Source organism: Poecilia mexicana, unplaced genomic scaffold (genome assembly GCF_051168715.1).
Source record: "Poecilia mexicana isolate PSO_F unplaced genomic scaffold, ASM5116871v1 scaffold_11, whole genome shotgun sequence".
NCBI lineage: Eukaryota > Metazoa > Chordata > Actinopteri > Cyprinodontiformes > Poeciliidae > Poecilia > Poecilia mexicana.
In genome coordinates this window covers 5,552,140-5,575,412 of record NW_028263380.1, presented here as the reverse complement: position 1 = coordinate 5,575,412, position 23,273 = coordinate 5,552,140, and the positions used below count along the sequence as shown (strand labels likewise).

The following is a 23,273-nucleotide window of genomic DNA, read 5'->3' as shown; positions in this document are numbered from 1 at the left end:
TGTCTGTAATCTGCGTCGCATCAAGCGTAGGTCGCCACCTGGAAGCCGAGCGTTGGGACCGGCTGCTGAAACGGCACATTGCTCCTCCACGGTCTCGCAAAATCAATTAGGCTGATTGGTTGCAGTGAAGATCAATTTGTGGCTCTGAAACACTAAGGTCTTCTCCTGCAGTCAACTGAGGGGGTTTTGGAGCCTCGGCGGGTCGCGTCGAACGACATGTTTGGATGGAAGTGATCAGATGGAATGTGCATGATCATCACATTGACATATTTTGCTGCTGGTATGTTGTTGACAAGCGGGAGACAAACAACACGTCCAGTCATGGAGACACGGGGAGACAGCGTGACACGCTCTCGGCCCCAACGCACAGCCTGAGCCTCCGTCGGACGTGTTCCCATACCCAGAGTCTGGACACGACACCGGACAATAGGTTAGACTCTGTACAGGTCAATTTATTTAGATTTCAGTTCACAACAGGAAATCTAAAGAAGAAAGAAAAGTAATTTAAATCCAATCATACATACATTCAAATTTGTTTGAACAGTGCATTAAGTTCAGTTTTCAAATTAGGTTAAAAAGTTTTCTGTCTAAGACAGGGGTGTCCAAAGTGCGGCATGGGGGCCTTTTGGGGCCCTCTGCAGGATTTTGGGCGGCTCCTCAACCTCATTTCTTCTTCTAGCATACTTTGTTGACAGAGATGTTCACTTTTTCCATCTATTAGGGCAAATTTTCTGTTTTTTTAACAGATAAATATCTTAGATAACAAAAATATTTCTGTTTATAAGGATATCTGAATAAGGAAATAGTTAATTGCAAAAAAATTAGAAACTGTGGCCCAATGGAGTATTGAGGCCAGAATAAAATTACAAGAATAAAGTCATAATACTAAGAGAATAAAGTCCAAATAATATGAGAATTAGTTGTAATAACAATAAAAAATTGTAATGAGAATTAAATCATAATGTTACAAGAATAAAGCTGTAATAATGAGAATAAGGTCATAAAATTCAAAGAATAAAGTCTTACAACAATAAAGTCAAAATAATAATATAAAAAGTCCTAATAATGAGAATAAATTCATAATATTACAAAAATACTTATATTATTATGACTTTCCTTTGTGTATTATTTCTACTTTATTCTTGTAATATTATGATTTTATTCTCATGTTTTTACTATTTTTAGCGTAGCTCTAATATTAATTTACTGAACTTTTTTATATATATAAAAATATTCCTATTTTGTTGATTTAATTTTTTTTATATATATATTTTAGTTTATTATTAAACACACACAATTTAAAAGGGTACAAAAAGTTTATTTTATAAATGTTGTAAAACTAATTTTGTTATGGCTCCATGTGCTTCCAGCTTAACAATTTTGGGCCTCATGGCAAAAGGTTTGGACACCGCTGGCCTAAGGCAACCCAGCAGATTGCGTTGACTCATTGACTTGTAGCATGTAGCATGTTCTGAACGTAGCATTTAGCAACAGTGGACAATCTATCCACTGTACTGCTAGACAAACGGAGGTCAGTCTTGCGGTTCATCTCGTCCTTCTGGTGGCCTTCATCTTGTGTTTGGAGGGAAAATCCTTCTCTTCCAGTTGAACTTTTCATCTGAACACACAATTACAATCCATGTCAGATGTTTTTGTTCGCTGGTCTCATGGTGGATTTTGTTCACTTATAGTCGATGATTTCCATGCCATGCGATCTCGCTCTTTGCTCATGATCAGTCTGACTCGATGTCGGACACGTTGTGAGCCATCGTTGACTCTGACTGTAAGCGTTTCAGGCTGGGGATGTTTCTGGAAGCGTGTCATAAGAGAATTTACTGACATCCTCACGATCTGCTGAGTCAAACTGAAACTAAAGATGCGAGCACGTTCAGTGATACCAAAACCAAAAGAGACAAAGACATTTTCTTGCTTATGGGTTAATGAAAAGTGAAAGAAAGACAGAAATAAACTTATCACAGTGCAAGGAAAGAGAAAATGTGTCTTTAAAGGAATAGCTCTAGATTTTCTAAGCTTGATGTGTTGGTCCTGGAGGCTGAAGCTAATGGCTGCTAAGTTTACAGTTTCCTTCTCAAATATCTCCATGTTCTAAAATGTTATAGTACTCCATTACAAAGTGACTTTATGAGCCTTTAAGTCATTTTCAAATTAGCATTGGGCAGTTAATTACACAGACACTGAAGATTGTTTATAGGAGAAATGGAGGTTTTGAAGGTGGTGCACCACTAATTATATTCCTGTGTGGAACGCTGAATATGTCAAACGATTCCAGTCAGAATAACTACGTAAGATGGTGTGAAAAACAGAGAGATAGTGTTGATCTAAGCTACCTTTAAAACTTACTGTTTTCCTTTCTTTAAAATTAGGCAATTATTTTGATTGAAAAAAACTTAACATTTACATTTTTAAGTATATGTTTCACACAGGACAGTCATTGGTGCCGCAACACCTCCAACCTCTTTCTACTGTAAATGATTTTACAGTAGTAAGGCACTTTTAAGAGAGGAGAACCCAACAATTAAAGAAGTGCTAGTCCCTCTTGAAATAACTGTTAGCCTTAGCCTACGTGACCAACTGAAGTGGATATAAATCAAGACAGAAAAAAGTTATTTATTGCGCATAAGCTTATAGCCTCTTATGACTTTTGAGCAGAAGCTCCCTCAGTTAACCAGCAATACAACCTCAACCAAAAATTTTAGTTTAGACTACTCCCTTATGAAAAATGTTGAGTTTGCCTCCGCTGACAGTAAATTGCTTATTTTTAGAGTTCAGTTCTTTTTATGTATGCAGTGTTTATTATACTGCTGAAGTGGAAAGCTTTGATATATGTATTAACATATTATAAACGACAATGATGATCAAGGAAAAGGAAAGTGAATCATGAAAGCCAAAGAAAGCAAGGGTAGCTTATTTGTGTACCACCAATCACATAAAGGGTTATTCAGTGTTTTACAGAACAATAACTGAAGGAAGGTGAAGAAAATTACATAACAAACAACTAATCATTTAAAATACAGGAGCAAGTCTGATTCCTGTAAGAAAATCAAACAGCTGCTATCTAAAATGTAAGGAAACTAAAATTATGACAGTCATACATTTTTCAGCATGTTATTTTTATTATTATTATTATTATTATTATTATTATTATTATTATTATTATTATTATTATTATTTATTTATTTATTTATTTATTTGAATAATAGTAATAATCAAAAAACACTAATTGATTTCATTGCTGGGGGTCCTGTAGCGGGGTGGGGAAAATTAAAGTAGTCTTAACTGATTGGTCAGGCTTTCTTGACGTCCCTCCTTACTAGAACAGTGATTGGCTCGATTGGCGTTAAGCCTCGCCATGGGCGGGGCCTGGTGCCTGTTGTATGTTGAACCGACGCGTTCGGCGAGCTGTGAATTTAGAGGGTCTCTCTCCACCGGGGTGATAAAATAGCACACTTCAACGACGGAGGGGACGTCGCTGATATTAGGAGAAAAAAAAACCAAACAAAACAACACTTTTCATCAACTAACCGCTGGATACATAACTCGCCCTGGAACTGGATTAATATTAAGTCGACTTTTTTAGTTTTTCTTTTTAATTTGCTTTAGAAGACACCCGAACTCATCGAAGACAATGGGATCCCAGACATCCACAGCCGCGGAGGCGAACGCTGCTGCCGCTGATGCTGCAGCTGTCAAAACCAACGGACAGGTATCCACTCACAGCTTACTACTATTCACTTTTTTTTGCCTTTTTTCCGCACCGGGAAACATCTGTGCGCGTGGATAGAAGTTGAATTTCTCTCATAAAATCACCTGTTTGTTCTTTTTTCTTTTTTCTTTTTTTTTTTTTTTTTTTGGTCGAAGTTCTGTCGTTTTGGGTAGGACAGGTTGGGGGCGGGGAGCTTTTTACTGTCTGGCACCTTCACCCCAAAAACTACCAAATTATCGTAAAATGTTTGCTTTTATGCTAGCAATAGCGTAGAGATGTCTGTTCGGGTTTTGAGGTTAGTCTGTGTTTATTTGTAAATGAAGACAAATGCGACCCCCTATCTCCATTAACGTGTTGGATACAGTCAGTCAGGCTTAAAGGGGAGGGGGTGGGGGAGCCTGGATGCACGTAGACAGTCTACTACTCCTCCCTGGTAAAACCGAGCCGACTATTTATTTGAATGGGACTTTCCTTGATATATTCAACCTATGAGTCACATTCGGTGTACCCTTTAACGCTGTACTATAGTTATGACTTTATTATGAATGTTAATTAGACAGGTTCACCTGCTTAAATAAATTAAGAAAAAAAAAATTGACGCCACCAACGGTTCTGCCGACGTTTGGTTGGTTCTTGTATTTTTTTTTTAATTATTCATTTTCTTTTATATATAATGAGGTCATTTTTTTCTGGATAAAAATGAGCATAAAAGCAGTACATGTGTTTTCATATTTTCTCTGAGGAGACGCAGCCTTGTCTTTGTTGAGCCACTGTCTGTCTGTCTGGTACAGTCGACGGTCTGGTTTGTGATGCGCTGCCGCCGCCTATCGTCAGATTAGAGTACTGCAAGGCGTCGCCTCGCAGCCAGGCATGGTGGTTTATTAATGAGAGCAAAAAATATGACAAAGAGCTGTTTTTTATTATTTGTTTTCTTTCAAATTGAAGAGATATCACTTGGGGAAAAAAAAAATTCTGATTCCCCTTTTATCATCTTGTCATTGTTAGGAGAACGGACACGTGAAAACCAACGGTGATGTCTCCACTAAGCCTGACGGGGACGCCGCCGCCACCAACGGTTCGGCCGAGGCGGCCAAGGAGCCCGAAGCTGGGGCAGGAGGCGACGCCATCGAACCGGCGCCCGCCGCAGACGGGGAGGCCGCCAAGCCTCAAGGCGAGGCCGCCGCCAAGGAGACCCCCAAGAAGAAGAAGAAGAAGTTCTCCCTGAAGAAGTCCTTCAACATCAAGCTGAACCTGAAGAAGAGCAAGAAGAGTGAGGCTGTGAAGGAGGAGGCCGCCGCCACTGATGCCACCGCCGCTGCTCCGGCCTCTGCCTCTGAGGAGAAGCCGGCTGAAAACGGAGCCGCTGCCGCCACCGCCGCTACTCCCACAGAGGAGAAGAAGGAGGAAGCGAAGGAGGAGGCTCCCGCCGCGGCCGAGGCTCCGAAGGCGGAGGAGGGGGCGGCCAAGGAGGAGGCACCCAAGGAGGAGGCCAAGGAGGCAGCCGCTCCGGCCCCCGAGGCCGCCAAACCCACAGAGGAGAGCAACTCGACCCCCGCCCCCTCTGAAAAGAAAGAGTGATTGTACGTTGAGCTCACAATGAACTGGGTGAACTGTTTTTCCAAGAGAGAGAAAGAAAAATTTAAGAGTATATATATATATATATTTATATATATGTGTATATGTACACATATGTATATGGATATATGTATATGTAAATATATACACATGTATGTGAAAGACTCCTTCGACGTGCCACTTTTCGTCATGATAACAAGATGACAGACTAGATTCACTAGATCACCTCCCTGGTTACAGCTCGACATCTGGACGTTGGACTGGGTTGTTTCTGTTTTTTTAGGCAGCGGGTCGGTCGCCATGCGGAGAACTGGATTTAAACGGGCCGGAACGCGAAGTGGAGCCACGATTGAGTGAATGAAAGATGGACGGACGGAGAAAGATGGAGCCGAGGCATCTTTTCCTCAAAACAACCACAGCTGAAGATGCCTCCCAAGCTGAAGGAATGAAGCTAAATACGATACTAGGACACCACCACCACTTGAAATGACTGTTAAATAGAAGAAAAAAAAAAAAGGAAAAAAAAAGTGAAATCAGAAAATTAAAGAGACTCGTCAACTTTTTACATTACTATATTTTAACCCAAATTTGAAGTATTTTGTGGTGTATTATAGAGAACCATCTTAAAGATTCAGAGAAGCTATGTCTCGTTTGTTAAAAAGAAAAGAAAATAGACAGTTTTGATTTTTACCGTACTATGAAAGAAGAAGAAGAAGAAGAAGAAAAAAAAAAGGAACACTTAAGCTTGCTATGTTCACTGTTGCGGTTTGATATGATGCAGAGTTGTTTATCTGTCGTGTGTGAGCCTGAATCTGCTTTGTCTCTGTAAATACGTTGGATTGATTTCTGTTCTTTATTTTGCTAATGTTGACAGATGTTACTGGTTTTATTGTAAAGTTGATAATGGTAAATAAATGTTGGGTACCTGCCTGTTCACGTGTCTGTATGGTTATTTTCACCATGCACTACGGTTCATATAGTCCCCACAATCAAACAGGATTCGGTTTCTGTCGATGTATAATGTTCTAATTTCCCATCTAGTCTTTACCAAGATCCTTTTCTACCATGAAGTTGAGACCAATTTGCTTGGAAGAAGTAGTATATAATCATCTTTTGGACTGAAACGATGAATCTGATTAAGTATGATTAATCAGATGAATCGATTATCAAAATAATTGCCAACTACTTTAGTAATCAATCGATCATTAACTAGAGTAAACAGACTCAAAACAATGCCAATTGCTGACCGAACAACATCCTCACCGCAGTAATTGAGCCAAAACTGTCCAAAAACACAAAAACTTTGAATTTAAGACCAAACAAATACCCTTCTTTGTATGTAAATATGTATGTAAATACATTCTAAACAGAACTCCTCAAGTGGCATTGTTTTAGCTTCACCTGATTCAAGTTCTGTCAAAAAACTCTCCTATTAATCAATCCTACTGTTAATTGGATAAATTGGCATTATTAAAGCCTGAAGAATTGGAAATTTATCTGATTAATTGTAAAAAAAAAAAAAATCGATAGACTAATCAATTACTAAAATAATTGTTAATTGCAGCCCTAATTGTCTAGAAGCTCCTATCTAAAAACGTGACCACAACTTGGCTAAATTTGACCTCGGTTGCATGCTTTGACTAAAGTTTAACATTTAATATACAGGCTACATTTATCAGAACCACTGGAAAAGATGTGTAAAGAAAAATCTTAAAATAAATATATCTTGAGCATAATCTCACACTGACATCTAAAAAAAAAACTGTTCGTTTTGGTGACATTTACTCACTCACTTAAAGGAAGAAAGATCTCACTTTTAGAAATAATTGTTTTTCACACAAAAAAACGGTTTATCTTCTGTTGGCTGAACTTTTTGTTGCCATATTTTTTTCTTTATTAAAGATCAAATAACATATATTTGAGTTTTCTGGCTCAGCGGACCAGATTTTCATTTAAAATGTTTTGAAATTTCAACAAATATTCAGAAGAGAAACAAGCCCACATCACCACACATCCTCCACTGTGGAAGGGTTTCTGTTACACACATTTATCCTTTGTTTTATACTGAACTGATCTTTTGTGTTTGTTGCCAAGAACCTGAATATTTTATTTTGTAATACCCCAACATGCCATTCTCTAAAGAGGGCTGCCAACAGATTGGTCACCAGTGATTTTAACAAAAACAAATAATTCTTAACATAATGTTGGGTAAATTATTCCAGAATGTGTTTTTCGTCGGATTTGGTTCGTCCCTACCAAATCCGAGGTAGGGATGAATCGTCCTCTGTCCCACATCTGAAGCACAGACTGGTTTACGTCTGTGTGATTTCTATGGTGTGAAAAATGTTTGACGGAGAATGTAGAAATGGGTTAGGGGATGCCTTACTTTGGGTCAGAGGAAGCTCTGTATTTTCATTCCTCCTCTCTCTTGGCTGGATGGATAATTGTTTGGCTACCCTGACTGTGTAATTGCGCAATTTGACATTTTCAAAATAAATTCACTTAATGGAAACATGTCAATTTCAAACAAACTCATCTTTCAATAAGTTTGGGTGCTAAGATGAGGTTGATTTCTTGGCTGTAGCATAACTAGTATATTCCGCAAAACTGCAATGGAAACACTTTTTTCCCCATCACACGAATCACATGATCAACCACTAAATGTTGCCACTGGCACAAACCACGAAGAAGATGATGACAGGAAGTAGCCGGAGGATCATGACTGTGTGATCTTAGTTGCGTTTCTTATTTAATGGAAACACAGCAATTGCAAAAATTACGTTTTTCCAACATTAGCAGAATATCAACAAAGTTTTGCTCACATTTGCAGTGTAAGTGCAGCTCCTGCCTTTTGGATGCCTTGATGATTTTTTTCACTTTGGATTCAGAAGAGAATTTCTTAAAAAGAAAACCGGTTGAGCCAGAAGCTTCTTTGAGAATTTAAATCAGGGGATAACAAACAGTCACACAAAAATTTACACAAAGTTAGACGAACGTAGCACAATGTAGCTTAAAATATATTTACAACCAAATCTTGACAAGGTGGTCCCTCCTGGTTCCATGCAGGTGCACCTGGATGAGACTTCTTGTGGTTCTGCTTCTTCTTGTGTTTGAAGAACACAAGGATTCAGGGAGAGGAGACATCACCAAGGCTAATCAGCCAATCAGAAATTGAATTTTCTAAATGTGCGGCTATGCCATGTTACACACCTAAACTGAAAAAAAAGGAAGAATGGAAAGTAACCAACCATTTAGGTAAAACTATCTGCCACTGAAGCCAGTTGATGGGTTTACATTTTAGATATTTACATATTGGTTATTATTTCAAGTTAACCTAAAGTTACAAAAAAAAAAACAAAAAAAAAACCGGTAGTAACCTTTACCTGAAAAACATTTTGAAACACAAAAGACTTTTAGGAGTCGTTTTCTCATATCATATCATATCATATCATATCATATCATATCATATCATATCATATATCATATCATATCATATCATACTTTTTGGCTTTACTTGAGTAACATTATCATAACATATTGCCAGAGTTTCCAGTAAAATTTCTAAAGGCTCTACAAACTGTGAGTAATTTCCCTGAATGAAGAACAAACATGTTTTACCCAGAAATGCATAAGTTTCATATGCAGCTGATGTTGAAGTGAAACTTCCTGTTGATGCACAACCTTCATAGTTCTAATGTTAGTTTGTTAGTCTGCTGAACCTTCTGTGCCATTAGCATGACATACACCATTTATAGACACTAGCGTCACTATTCTATTTATATTTACTCTGCCTACTGCAAGTGTTGATTTCATATATTTCATGTTGAAAACGTTTGATTTGGAAAGTGTTTTTTCTGCCTGAATTTATTTTTGAAAACGTGTCCGTTAGTGCAATTCATTTAAATCTTTTTTATTACTGTAGTCTTGACAATTCCAGATACACACATGCACATCACTGTATATGTTCTGTTCTGTTCTATGTTCATGGTTTGGTTCTATGTTATTTAATGTGGGACAATATAAGCTTGTCTTCTTCCCACTCCTTTTCGAGATAAATGCGTTCTTGTTCATGTCTAAATACAGTATTATTATTATATAAATTATGAATTTGACAACTCAGACAATGTCTTGGTCTTCCAATATGTATACTGATGCTTACTTTAGCGTATTTGGTTCCATTTAACTTGCATTTATCTTTGTTCAAATTGCATTTATTTGCTTGCAGTGAACAGTGAAGGCTTCACCACTGATGCTGTAGCTCCACTGACCTCTTGACCCCCTTGTGTTTGTCCCCCGTGCTCTGCGTTCAGCGTCGCCTCCTCTCATCCCCCCCTCCCCCTCTTTACATCGATGGATTTCGGCCAGCAGCCTCCTGAAAACGGATAGCTGAGCGCGGCGCTCCGACTCCGGCTCAACTGACCTATTTCATGTGATATGATGTGCTGAGATCGCAGCTGCATTCAAATTCAGCCTCCATAATGAATGAAAGGAGGAATTTTGGAAGCTGGAGCTCCCTCTTGACTTCTCTGTTTCTCACACTCAGATAAAAGGAAGTCTTTTTTTATTTTTTAGTAAAATCTTCAGACAAATCACCGGCTGACTTAACCATCCATCTCTCTCTCTCTCTCTCTCTCTCTCTCTCTCTCTCTCTCTGTCTCTCTCTGGGAGGCAGTGTGCTGTAAATAATTCATAACTGCTCCAATCTGAGCCCGTTTACTGTGCTTTGTCTCTTCTACGCATAACTGTTTGATTTGCAGAGCGTGATCTGTGTGAGGCCGTCACTTTGTCCATGCTTTTATTTCTCAGACAGCAGGGACGGTGTCTGCACACGTTTGGAAGTTGGGTCGTACATGCATGGGCCTATACTGCCACCTATTGTCTGGAATATGTATCTGTACCAGGTTCTGTAACACAAGTTGGATTGGTTGTCATTTTCTTTTAAGGAATATACAGAAATATTATTAAGTCAACTCAACTGGATGGGAATTTGATGGGTAGAGGTGGAGTCTCCTGTTTCGGTCTTCCCTGCAATTCTTAAATTGAAATGAATGTTCTTTTCTCCCACAATATGCTTGAATAGGTTTGTCAGTGTTTATTTAATTCTAAGGCCAAACATTTGTTTTCTCCTACTAATAATTTTTGGTTTTATAATACCTTATGAATGGATTCATTCCTCTTGAATGTTTTCACATTTTGTCTTATCGTTCTGACAGATGTAAAGTGGCAAATGAAGGATTAAAAGAAAAAGAAATCTGAAAAGTATGTTATACTTTATATTCAACCCCATTTGAATATTAAATTACTGTATTAGTTTAGTTGTTTTCTCTTTATTTTGCTTTTTCTTTTTGTTTTGTTTATTTTGTTTTTGGGATTGTCTTTTTTCTCTCTCTCTTTCTTTTTTACTTGTGTGTTGAAAGGTTAAAAATTACACAAAAAATAATTATTTCACTATTGTGAGAAGATGTAACTGTTTCTGGGCTGACTAACCTTCCAGGTTTTCAGGATCCTGACTATGTAACAATGTGTGGCTCCATTTAATAACTTAGATGCAGTTTTTCCATTAATTTTGCATTTGTGGTATACAAAAACAAACAAACAATGTACAGAAATATTAGTCAAGCTCTAAACATTAGACCTCTGTCTTGGAGGTTCTGCTCTTGGCCTTGCACGATTTCAGTCCTGGAAGAATGGCCCTTGATGGATACCATCGATTAAAAAACAATAGATTACTTCTGAAGTTTTCTGACTTTTATTCTTTTTTTTTTTTTGCAAACCATTGCATTGCTGTGTTGGTCTGTAGAATAAAACCCTGATTAATTATATCAAAGTTTGAAAAAGCTTAATAGGCATAAATACTTTTTCAAAATCACTGAAAACTGTAAAATGATATCAGTAAAAGATGGTTTACTGAAGGCGTTTTGCAAAATATTCAAGATCATTAGAGGTGGAGACCCATTGTTTAGTCTGGAGCTGATTCCTCGGTGGTCCTCGGTTTGCATTCCGGCTCCGCCCACTGAGGCGGGTGAGCTGCTGTGATTGGCTGAGAGGAGCTCCGCGCGACCTCCCCCCTGCAACTGAGAACCCGGCAAGCGGGCGAACCAGTGGGGTAACTGGTGTAAAATGGCGCTGTCTCAAGGAACAAAGAAAAAAGTTTGCTATTATTATGACGGTAAATACTTCATTTGGACCTTTTACTCGCTCTCGTATTCAAATGTCGTAAACAGCGTGTAAAACTTCGGGTTTTTATTTTTCCTGTGTCAGGGTTTTAAGTGTTGCAGCGCGGTCCAGCTCCGAAGCCGGTGTTGGGGAGCTAACGTTAGCTTGCTAACTAGCTTGTTTTAGCCGTGCTAGCTATTAGCCCGAATTCCGGACCCAGTACGTTATTGTCTCTTCGGCTTCATTTTTGGTCACTCAGTATTAAAACAACTTTTCATAAATTATTAAAGCCTCCTATGGGGGTTGTATTTGGGTATTAGAACTATAATAATAAATGGGGAGATGAAGCTATGCGGTGATAATCACATAATGTTCCTCCAACTCGCTAACAACTTCCGAGAAGTGAGGAAGGATGCACTCTGCTGCTTTAATTCGCTTCATCTTCCGAAAGGATTTGGGGGAGGATTAAACCATATATTATATACTTGTACTGGGAATAAGTGTCGTTTAAATACTGCCTGTCATTGTACTGTTGCGTATTCGCTGTTTTAAACTGTAAATGAACCCCGCCAGTGTTACATTTGCGCTGACGACTGCATTTTTGTCCTGTTTATGATTGATCGTTTGAAGCCAGGTTTTTTTTTTAAATAAGTGGAAAAGCCCTGTTCGTACCGAAACATCTGATCGTTACTTCCGTATTCCCATTGTGTCGTGTGAACGCATGATTCGGGATGCTCATGAATAATTGAAGATGGCTCTTATTTGGATGCACATTTTAATACTCCTGTGCACGTAAGATACCCATTTCCTGAGATATTGGAGATCTGCACGATAAATCGAATCAGATTTGCGATATCGATGTGCGCAGTATCACAGTAGCAAGAATCCGCTTGGATTTGTTTCAAGAGGCGGCATGCATTGACTATGCTTAGCTGGAAAGTATTTTGAACATTACAGAATTTTATTTTTCCTAATGCAGGCACCTTTGGTTTCCATATATTTATTTTGTTTTGGGGGATTTTGTAGTTGGAAATACTTGTAAAGAGGTGTTTTTTTTTCAGCCAGGTGACCGAAGATGGGAAGGGGAAGTGTTGGATTACTATTATGAACAGCCTCAAAACGCAAAAAAAACAAAAAACAAAAAAAAAAACTGTTCTTTTGTATTTTTTGGTATGTAGTCATAACCAAAAATATGTAAAACTTTTAGCTGATATGAAACCCAAATTTTGCAACACTTCATAAATCGATTTAAATCATAAATTGATTTGGATACTTCATGATGTTCAGTATCTAAAAAAGTTAATTATGTTTCTTTTCAGTACAGTGAGTAGAATATAAAATAAAACACCAACTCATGTATGAATGGATTGATGGATTTGTGTCTAACAAATTTTGCTAGGCGATAAATTGTCCCAGAAATCACTGTGATAAATGATAATATTGTTATTGAGACCATTCTTAAGCAACATAATGGTAATAGCATAATAAAGCAAACATCAATAAACTTTAAATTCTAATGAACATTTAACACGGAACTGGACGACATTTAATATATCCAAAATAAATAGAACGTCAGAAACAACAAATACAATGACTGATGAAGTCTCTAAACAAAATTGTCCTTAAAAACGGATCTAGTTACAAAAGACCAGACTGAAGACTTTTGTCATCCAGTTTTTGGTAGAAACAGAGAGAGAAAGGAGAAAAAAGTGATAGCTCATTTTTAATCAATCATTATTATATTTACTGCGACAGGTTGCTGACCAACCTACCCATTATATCTCCTGCAGGTGACGTGGGAAACTATTACTACGGCCAAGGCCATCCCATGAAGCCCCACAGGATCCGCATGACGCACAACCTCCTCCTCAACTACGGACTCTACAGGAAAATGGAGATCTATGTGAGTCAAACAGAACAGAATCAGCCCCAGTTTGATCACTCATCTGTACTGTACAACTAAAACTTTAAAGTTTTGATCAGAAACAGTCTTTCTAAGAAACCTCTTCAGCAGCCATATTGAATTTGAGGAATTTCTTCCCATTTTTTATTTTTTATTTTAGAGTATAAATGTAACGCTCCAATAGGGCATACTTCCTTTTTCCTGCCATCTAGACATTTAACATAGTTAACTTATGCAATTCATTTGGTTTCTTAAAGCTCTTTACAAAGAGAAACGGCTGGATGCATCGTCCCATTTTATTTTTTGTCTTTAATACAAAATCTTTTCTGTTACCAATTTTTTTTTAGATTTGTTTTTACACTTGATCAGCTGTCATTGTCCAGTAAGACGAGAGCAAAGGAATGCTTGGATGGAATATTTGGTTAAATAAAACATTAATATATGTTTTTTATTCTATATATTTACATTATTTTTAACTAGTTTTCTTTTTTTTATTATTTTGTTTATTTTTGGAGTCTTGCAACAAAATTTTGTTCAATATGTGTGGTTGAAAGGCAATAGTCTGTGTCTATTTTCCCCATATTAAGATTAAACACTGCCATCAATAATTTATTTGACTTTTCTGTTAATTTTTTATTTCTTTTTTGCCCACTTCTGATACAGATTTAAGCTGTAGGGATGCTAAAGCTAAAGGAGGTAGTTGAGGTCTTTGATTTGATGGAAAAGTGATGAGAATTGAAGTTAATTGCATTCAGTAACATCAGTGTAATGTTAAATAAAAACTACAAATGGTTCAGTTTTTAACTGCTGGTGGGAAAAAAAAACAGGATTGGATTAGCAAAGAGCAGAAAACAATATTTGTTGTCATAACAATGACATTTGGGTGCAATTCTTTAGATACTTAAGAAAAGACTATAAAATAATCACTTATCGCACTTGTCCCTCAATAAAAGTTAACATAAAGCTGTGCTAAATTATAGACATAAAACTAAGTGACTGCTTCAGACAGCTCAAACATTTTCTGATACTGACTTGAATCACAAACCAAAAGGTTCTGTGGTTTCTATCCGTCATGATACTTTTTTCTTTAACAGATACTTTCCATACATTTTCAGGACTGTATGAATCTTTACGTCAGTCCTAATTAAATTTGTTTTTGTTCATCTTTCAGAGGCCACACAAAGCCAGCGCTGAAGAGATGACCAAGTACCACAGTGACGACTACATCAAGTTCCTGAGGTCCATCCGTCCAGACAACATGTCTGAGTACAGCAAACAGATGCAGAGATGTGCGTCCGGTTTTCTTCTCCACTGTCTCCTGCTGCTCGCCTCATATTCACTCAGTCAGATTCTCTGTTTTCTTCCTCTTTTTACAGTTAATGTCGGAGAGGACTGTCCAGTTTTTGACGGTCTGTTTGAGTTTTGCCAGCTCTCGACAGGTGGCTCAGTCGGTGAGTTATCTATGTTAGATGATCCGTCTTCTTCTCTAATAGTCTTAAGTATCATTTCTAGCTTGATTTGCAGATCGTTATGGAGGGAGGTTTTTTCCTTACATTTGGGTCCAACTCTGTTTTTGTTTCAGCTGGAGCAGTGAAGCTGAACAAGCAGCAGACGGACATCGCCATCAACTGGGCTGGAGGACTCCACCACGCCAAGAAGTCTGAGGCGTCCGGCTTCTGCTACGTCAACGACATCGTCCTCGCCATCCTGGAGCTGCTGAAGTGAGTCCAACACCGCACCGCCGCTTCTTTTGCTTCTGGCTGCTTCTGTTTGTCATATCATGTCAAGTAGGATACCGATCCAGAGACACAGCTGAATTGATTTACATTTGCTTTTTAAAATAAATGTACTGAATTACAAATTGATTTGATTATTCTGCACAAGTACAGCACAGTGAAATACATCAATAGCTTCACAACTTTGGTCAGACATGTAAAAACAACTTTAATTTGTTCAGTCAGTTCAATTAGGAGTAGAGCAGCCGGTGTAAACAAGTGTTCAGGTTTCTATTAGTTCTAGAAACATGAACATTTAAACACGTCATGGTGGTGGCAGCATCATGCAGCGTCATGTCCATCATGATGGAAAGCAGTCAGGTTTAACAGGAAGAAGCATGGAGCTAAAAACACAGCAATCCTGAAAACAAAAGCTAGTTGCTGTAAAAAAGAATTGAGACTATAATGGTTTGGGTCAAAGCATGTTCATGTGTTAATGGCCCAGTCAAAGTCCAGACATCAATCCAACTGAGACTCTATGGCAAGAGTTGAAAACTGAGGTTAAATTTGATCTTGAGCTGCTTTGCAAATAAAAATGAGTTTTGTGGCACTACTGGTTTGTCGAAAGCATCAAATCCCAATAAAATAAAGTTATTAGAGTTTCTGTCAGATTGGTGGTGTAATCTGACAATGTGAAACTTTAGGTTACTTGTTTTGGCGAGAGATGGAGGCCTGCAAGGACAATTTTACTTGGCGCTTGAAATTTCTTGACTTTAATTGAGGTGTTTTCAAGGTTTGGAAAGTCATTGATTTCTGTATAAAGTCAGAGAAAGTGCTTTATATCCAAACCGCACAGTTTTGTAATGAAGTGCAATCAATTAAAAGAAGAAATTTGGAAAATGTTATTTACAGTTGAAACTAATAAAAAGACAAAAAATGTTCTTACTATCTGAAGTTAAATCAAGCTAAACTTTTATTGCTTTAAGTCAGTTAGAATCACCAAAATTATTTCTTATGCCACTAAATGCCACTTTCTTTCTATATTGTGTTTAATTTGAGTATAAAGATAATGTACCTAAAATGATTTATTTGGATTATTTAAATTTATTGACTAGTATTCATAATGGCTCAATGCTCCAGATTTGTCCCTCCTTTGTGTGAAGTTGAAGCAGCATTAACCTGAACCCTGTACTCCCTCTAGATACTACCAGAGGGTGCTCTACATAGACATCGACATCCACCATGGCGACGGCGTTGAGGAGGCCTTCTACACCACAGACAGGGTCATGACCGTTTCCTTCCACAAATACGGGGAATACTTCCCCGGCACTGGAGATCTGAGGGTGAGTCTCTTGAGTGTTTCTCCTGGAAAACATTTCAACACGTTAAAGACGTCATGAACATTAATCCAACCATTTCAATGTGTGCAGGACATCGGAGCAGGAAAAGGCAAGTACTACGCCGTAAACTACCCTCTAAGAGACGGCATCGACGATGAGTCTTATGAAGCCATCTTCAAACCTGTGAGTTGTTTTTCATTTCAATACCTCTTAATTCCTCAAATGAAGTTCACACATTTGATTAAATGTTGGTTTTGTGTTAGATTATGGCTAAAGTCATGGAGATGTACCAGCCCAGTGCTGTGGTTCTGCAGTGTGGAGCAGATTCTCTTTCTGGAGACCGACTGGGCTGCTTCAACCTCACCATCAAAGGTGAGACAACATCTCAGAGTGGCGCTAACTTCCTTTAACATGTTAGAAATTCAACTATGTGTGCGTTTCCTCTTAAAGGCCATGCCAAGTGCGTGGAGTACATCAAAAGCTTCAACCTACCTCTGCTGATGCTGGGCGGAGGCGGCTACACCATCCGCAACGTCGCCCGCTGCTGGACCTTCGAGACGGCCGTGGCCCTGGACTCGTCCATCCCCAACGAGTTGCCCTACAACGATTACTTTGAATACTTCGGGCCCGACTTCAAGCTGCACATCAGCCCGTCCAACATGACCAACCAGAACACCAACGAGTATCTGGAGAAGATCAAGCAGCGTCTCTTTGAGAACCTCCGCATGCTGCCTCACGCCCCCGGAGTCCAGATGCAGGCCATCCCCGAGGACGCCCCGCACCCCGACAGCGGAGACGAGGACGAGGAGGACCCTGACAAACGCGTCTCCAGTAAGAGATTTAACACACACACACACACACGCAGGCGTTGGATTTGTTCGTTAAGGGGCGCTGATGAGAGTCTGTGTTGCAGTCCGGGCCCACGACAAGAGGATAGCCTGTGAGGAAGAGTTCTCAGACTCTGAGGACGAGGCTGAGGGGCAAGGTGGCGGCCGCAGGAACGCAGCCAATCACAAAAAGGCAAAGAGAGTGAAGAAGGAGGAAGAGAAGGAAGGAGAGGAAAAGAAAGGTAAGAGCAGTCCTGTTATCTCTTTAGTAATGCATGATATAAACAGCAGAACCAATAGAAATTTGACCTGAGATAAAGACCTGTAGTTTAGTGGCAAACAGCAGCAACGCTTGATGATGATGTAACCATGTGGAGGTAAAGCAGAGCAAGAGAGAAGCAACATGGCTTCAGGTTTTAAACTAGGACTGTCAGCGTTAACATGTGATTGATCTATAAAGGTTGACGTGTTAATATCACATAATGCAGATTAATCACATGACCTATTTTGACCTAAAAGCCTCTAATGGAGGGTTACCATGGTCACAGCAACAAAGTCTTTGGCACAAAACGAGTGAAAAGAAGAACAAGGAGAGTCAGACTGATACTAACGATGAACGTTTGGATGAAAACAAGCTAGTATGTAGGCGACTTATTGCAGTGATGAATATATATCAATATAGTGACTGGACAATGTTCTGTCTGTACATTTGCTCATTTCATTTCTGTTACCAATCCATGTGATTCATTTATTTGCCATTTTCTTTAGTACATTTCTGTCGTGATACAGATGTTAAACTCCATTAGCAATGGAGTTTAAAAGGTCTTAAATTTGAGTTAGTGAAACCTGCAGAAACTCTCTGTGGTTTTGGTCTGTCTTCTGAGTTAACATTCTGTTTGTTTCCCAGAAGTCAAAGAGGAAGAGAAAGAGGAGGAGAAGATGGACACATCTGGGTAAGAACAGAGTTAAAGCTTCTCCACATGGACAGCTGTAACTGTCCATGTGGAGAAGCTAAAGCGCACACAACCAAAATCATTTGTTTCCTTCTTTATCATTTTGGGTAGTTTTATTTTACATATTTAAAATATCGTGACAGGCTTAGCTGTAATTTAACTTATTGCTGTCATTGAAAGGTTTTATTTAACATATTTACTTCAAAAAGTGAAGACCTGATCATGTGGTGATGTGGATGTATTTTTCAATAGGTCACATTTCTGCACTAAGAATCACTTTTTGTTGCTCTTTTGACTTTCTGATTTAGTTTTGAACTAGCTGTAAGCCACAGTGTTGAAACTGAACCAGATGAACTATATTCCATTATGTGATGTCTGATTATGTTTGTGTTTCAGACCAAAAGAGGAGATAAAGACAACTTGAAGTGTCCGTCCTGTTGTCCTCAGCCCAGATTCCTATTTTCCTCCTGCAACCAGAGGATCTTTTTGTATTCCTGTTTTCCTTCGTTCCTGCAGACAAACCTGCTTTCCATTGTTTACACGAGTTGAGCAGCAGGTGGATGGGATGGAGGTCAACCCCACCCACCTGCCACCCACTGTATGAGATGTAAAATTCCCTCCAACCCCTGTGAGCTCTTTGTGGACATCAGGTTTGCTGTGATAAGAAAACTGTTTCCATGCTGGGATTTCTGATTAAAGCCTGTCTGTGGGGCCTTCCTGTTTGGTTTTTTATTTGTAAGTATTTATGAAGCATCAAAAGTCCGCCCTAGGCAAGCAGTTCCACCTTACCGTATACTCATCAGTGAATGCATGCTTAGAATCATCATCTCACCTTCAGCATGTACATATTTCTTAGTCTCTGCCCTCCACCAGTCCCGACTCTCTGCTCATTAAGTTATTTTAAATCATGAATCCGGTCGGCTCATCCTCCCAGGAATATCTGCTCTGTGAACCCGTTTCCTTTCTGTGCTGTTTTTATGTTTGCGAGTGAGTGGAACCCTCTGAAGAGGCTGATGTTGCTGAGCAAATGACTTATTTAGAGATTTTGTATCATTTTACAGAAAAGTAGAGAAAGCCAGTGAGGGGCTTTCAAAGTGTGGCTGGTTGGAGTTGTTTCCTTGTGAAATGTGCATTATCATATCTTTGTCATAAAAAAATAAAGAAAATTGATCCAATTGTTTTTTGTGTATATGTTCACAATTACAAATATAGTAATATAATAGTTGCATAAGAATGTAAAGACAGTGCCATGTGGTGTCAGGAAAGGCAGAATTTTGTTTTAGGAGTAACTACACCTAAATGTCATGGAATGGGATCAAATACTGAATTTATGCTACAAAATTAATTTATTCTGTATATATTAGTTTTGCCACAAATTTAAACATCTTTTCTGATTTCTCTCTTCAGACCTTAAAACATGTACAATTTTCATTTGCTATTGGTAGTGTACTGTGATTGTTATATTGGTCGCCATAACTAAATTTCCTGTTTTACAAGTGTTTTTCACTCTGGGAGCCAAAATGGTGACAAATTTAAGAGTTGGTGCTTCAATTACAGTCAAGATAAAATCTTTTTTCATGTTTTCCCCTGACATGCTTCCCTAACTCCTGGTTGTTACATAGGTTGTCTTTTTGATGCTGCCATAACCTAATGGTGCTCACTGTGTGTGACATAAATTTGGCTCCTAGTCCAGCTAGTATCTAAATGATCTATCGCAAGACTGGGAAAAAACTGGATTACTACTTTGTCACCAAGAAACCGATTTACATTCTAATTTAATCTTCAGTTATAAAACCAAAATGGATGTTTATACGTGATGACAAAAACTGAAACAAACCATCCTTTCCTTGACCTTATTTTATTGATAAGATTTGGAGTTTACAAGTTAAATGTGATTACTGCTGGCAAATGTTAAAAAGTTTATAATTATAATTCAGTACAAAGCACTGGAGGCGAGTGATGTTTTCCTTTGTCTGGATTGAGTCTGATGTTAGCTGGAAGGGTTGCTTGGTTACGCCTCCAGCTCAAAGTCAAAGTACTGTGGGTCAAAGTAATGAATTCGTACGTATCCGTCTTCTCCTCCACTGCTGTAACTGTAACAACAGGAACATCAAGCAGTTTGTTACTGGGTTGTTCTGTATTTTTAGAAAAAGTGGCAGAAGTAGTCAGGCTGTACCTCTTGCCGTCGGGATGGAACGCCACACAGTTGATGGGGCCAAAATGACCTTTGACCCTCCCAAACTCCTCCTCGTATGCAGCATGGAAAAACCTAAGTGTAGGAAATTACACATATAAGTAATAATTCCTTCAAAATATATATTTCTTCCTTCTATCAACTTTAAACATGAAAATAACTTCAGACTCTCTCACCTCGCCTCAAACTTGCCGATCCTGGTGGAGGTTGTGGTGACATCCATGGCTTCCTGCCCTCCTCCCATCACCACCTTAACAAAATGCTTAGTCAGACATCGCCATGACAACAAGGAGATTGACCGTAGTCCATAAGTCATGTCTTACATGGTCCATTATAGGAGAAATGGCTGCAGAGTTTACAGGCCTGTCTGTCCTGAATGTTTTGATGTGATCCAGAGAATTGGAGTCAAACAGCTAAGAGGACAACAGAAACTTGGTGTTTAAATGTACACTTATTAATGTGTTTAAACTTATAAATGTGTTTAAACTTATTAATGCGAGTCTCACTTTAGAGGTGTTGTCCTTGGAGGCAGTGATCACCATGGTGAGATCGACGGATGACTGGATGTCATTGATCTGCCTGGTATGCTCCTTCGCCTTCTTCAGAATTTCACCAGACTGGAAAAGATCACAGCCCAGTGAGGACAAACCACATCTTCACTAGTCATTTTTTTCTCTGTATTGTAAGTTTTATACCAAAAACATACTGTGATATATGTCGTTACTGCCACACATCACAGTAGCTATCATGATATGACTTTTATGGCGTATCTACAGAGGTGGGCAGAGCCTGATGTAGTTGTGTTAGCGTCAAACCTTAGCACTGAACTGGTTGATCTCTCCGTTCTCGTGGCCTGCGATGACGAACTCCCCCAGAGGCCCCCACACCGCGCTGGTGATCTTGCACTCACTGCAGGGGACGGACAGGTACGGGTTGTTGTCCTCTGCAGACACACAAGTAGGAATGGTAGAAATTGTAAATTATTTAATAAAAATCTGAATTCTTTCTCAACAGTAAATGTGGGTCAAAAACCTTTTTTATTTGAAGCAACATCAGTCTGGGAGTGTTTTTTTTTCTTTTTGCTGCTAATAACGATCACATGGATTGGATATTAGCAGCATTTATGCTACTAAATAGAGAAACTGGCAAGCACAATGCAGCAAGAGGGCTGAAAATCAGTTACAATATTTAACTAATTGTAAACAGCGAGATGAAATTACACACAGTCAAATAAATCTCACAACACTGTATCAAATAATGTCAGGAAAATAAGAAACACTCAAAGTCAAACTCAGGTAGCATTTACATAAACAAACCCAACTGCCTAAGAGCATGGATCATTTAAATAACCTCCTGCTTGGATAATTACTCCGACTTTAGAATGTATATAATGTATAAATATCCTGAGCTTTGACTTATGTATGTCACATTCTCCTTGGGGATCAAGTTTAGATGCTGTTTTGGTGAAGTCCAATTGGAAAACATAACCGTGTATCTGTACCCATCTGCTGTGGATCTCTCAGGTCAAAGAAGTTCAGGAAGCACTGGTAGCCCATCTGCTTGTCTGTGGAGAACATGATGATGTTGCCGCTGAAGTCGAAGCCGCACGTCCTGACGGCAGAGTTGGTGTTGAGGAGAGCCAACTGTTTACCTGCGGGGGAGACGGGCAGGGTGTTACAAAAGTAAAAGTAACCATACCTTTACTTTTCTCTCATCTTTGGGAGAGGGGAGAGGAATAACCAGAGAAGACGTCACACTCCTCTAGGGTTTCCTTATGTTAGCTTTTAGCATCCAGGAGGAATGCTAGCCTTGCTAGCTTACCGGTCTCACAATCCCACAGGCGACAGCTGTTGTCTGCTGATCCCGTCAACACATTCTTGGTGTCCCCTGATGAGAAGTTAAGAAAGCAACACTAAACGTCACATCCTGCATACAGCCATAACATGCTCCATCAGAGCCCATAGAGGCGTAGAAGGAGGTCCTGATGATGGAAGGATACAGTCGCAGTCAACACACCACACCGCTCCAGTGTGTCCATTATAGGTGCCGAGCCTTTCTCCGTTCACGGAGTACCAAACGTTGGCTACCTGGAGTGGAACATTAAATGAGATGAAGCAGCTGTATCCCAAAAGTTACGGAGGCTACACGAACGCAACACAAGTCTGGACTCACCGTGTCTTTGGCTACGGAAAACAGCAGGTCTCCTTCTCTGTTGTACTTTATCTGAGTGATGGACCTCTCATGGCCCTGCAGTAGAATGGGTTTCTGGGAACACAGAACACCCGGTTTAGCATAAGACCTAGCCTTTTACCACAGGGTGTGTATTTAAGCTAGATAAGGTTAATTTAGCTCAACAAATCCGCTAAGCAACAGCGCGACAACATCTCCCATTGCCCAACTATAATTACTCCTACTAGCAGCTAGTCTCCTTCGCAGCTAGCGTCAAAGCTAAGCTAATGCTAGCCGAATTAACGCTGGCAGATACAGAATGAAAAAATAAATAAGACACCAAGTGTCGGAATATGTTTCTTAGTAAATATACTCACCATTTTTGCTGGCTAAGCGCTGTCAGTCTGCTCGGTTTATTCACTACGCGTCACGTCAACAGAGAAAAGATGAACACTCGTGTGTGAGGCGCCGGAGCCGCGGCGGAAAAGGAAATAGACGTCACTCTTGTGTCAAAAAGCAACATCGTGCGCCCCCTACTGTTAACACGTGTTAGCGCAACCCGGGGCACCAGGTCGGTCACAGGGGGAGCAAGTGAACCAAACCCAGGCTTTAGTCCGCTATCTCGGGTTCAATTCCCATTTGCCCCATGTCCTTCATTTCCTTCTACGCCCTTCTTCCTATCAAGTTAGACAAATAAAGGCCACTATAGTGGCAAAA

At 39.3% G+C, this 23,273-nt stretch overlaps 3 protein-coding genes across 3 annotated transcripts; 2 read left to right on the top strand and 1 right to left on the bottom strand.

The window, feature by feature from the left end:
* Positions 1-3,395: 3,395 nt before the first annotated feature.
* marcksl1b (MARCKS-like 1b) lies at positions 3,396-6,231 on the top strand. Its single transcript, XM_015005326.2, has 2 exons — positions 3,396-3,724; positions 4,730-6,231. The coding sequence occupies exons 1-2, from the start codon at positions 3,647-3,649 to the stop codon at positions 5,300-5,302; spliced, it is 651 nt and encodes a 216-aa protein (XP_014860812.1). The 5' UTR covers positions 3,396-3,646; the 3' UTR covers positions 5,303-6,231.
* Positions 6,232-11,363: 5,132 nt separating this feature from the next.
* hdac1 (histone deacetylase 1) lies at positions 11,364-19,368 on the top strand. The gene is made up of 12 exons (XM_015005324.2): positions 11,364-11,468; positions 13,246-13,358; positions 14,530-14,647; positions 14,735-14,809; positions 14,941-15,079; positions 16,275-16,416; positions 16,504-16,596; positions 16,677-16,785; positions 16,864-17,244; positions 17,327-17,482; positions 18,148-18,193; positions 18,590-19,368. The coding sequence occupies exons 1-12, from the start codon at positions 11,420-11,422 to the stop codon at positions 18,615-18,617; spliced, it is 1,449 nt and encodes a 482-aa protein (XP_014860810.2). The 5' UTR covers positions 11,364-11,419; the 3' UTR covers positions 18,618-19,368.
* Positions 19,369-20,035: 667 nt separating this feature from the next.
* eif3i (eukaryotic translation initiation factor 3, subunit I) lies at positions 20,036-23,054 on the bottom strand. The gene is made up of 11 exons (XM_015005325.2): positions 22,934-23,054; positions 22,560-22,652; positions 22,387-22,474; positions 22,209-22,274; positions 21,889-22,038; positions 21,203-21,330; positions 20,894-21,004; positions 20,711-20,800; positions 20,564-20,637; positions 20,370-20,462; positions 20,036-20,286 (listed from the first exon to the last, which is right to left on the bottom strand). Exons 1-11 carry the CDS (start codon positions 22,934-22,936, stop codon positions 20,205-20,207), a joined length of 978 nt encoding a protein of 325 aa, XP_014860811.1. The 5' UTR covers positions 22,937-23,054; the 3' UTR covers positions 20,036-20,204.
* Between the last annotated feature and the right edge of the window lie 219 nt (positions 23,055-23,273).

Excerpts from the sequence above, each read along its gene's own strand:
- eif3i (XM_015005325.2), bottom strand. Across the intron at positions 21,331-21,888 it reads GAGAGATCCACAGCAGATGG|AGGACAACAACCCGTACCTG; the intron begins GTACAGATACAC and ends GTGTGTCTGCAG. Across the intron at positions 20,287-20,369 it reads TTCCATCCCGACGGCAAGAG|TTACAGCAGTGGAGGAGAAG; the intron begins GTACAGCCTGAC and ends CTGTTGTTACAG.
- marcksl1b (XM_015005326.2), top strand. The coding sequence starts at position 3,647 with ATGGGATCCCAGACATCCACAGCCGCGGAGGCGAACGCTGCTGCCGCT. Across the intron at positions 3,725-4,729 it reads CTGTCAAAACCAACGGACAG|GAGAACGGACACGTGAAAAC; the intron begins GTATCCACTCAC and ends TGTCATTGTTAG.
- hdac1 (XM_015005324.2), top strand. The coding sequence starts at position 11,420 with ATGGCGCTGTCTCAAGGAACAAAGAAAAAAGTTTGCTATTATTATGAC. Across the intron at positions 11,469-13,245 it reads AGTTTGCTATTATTATGACG|GTGACGTGGGAAACTATTAC; the intron begins GTAAATACTTCA and ends TATCTCCTGCAG. Across the intron at positions 15,080-16,274 it reads GCCATCCTGGAGCTGCTGAA|ATACTACCAGAGGGTGCTCT; the intron begins GTGAGTCCAACA and ends TACTCCCTCTAG.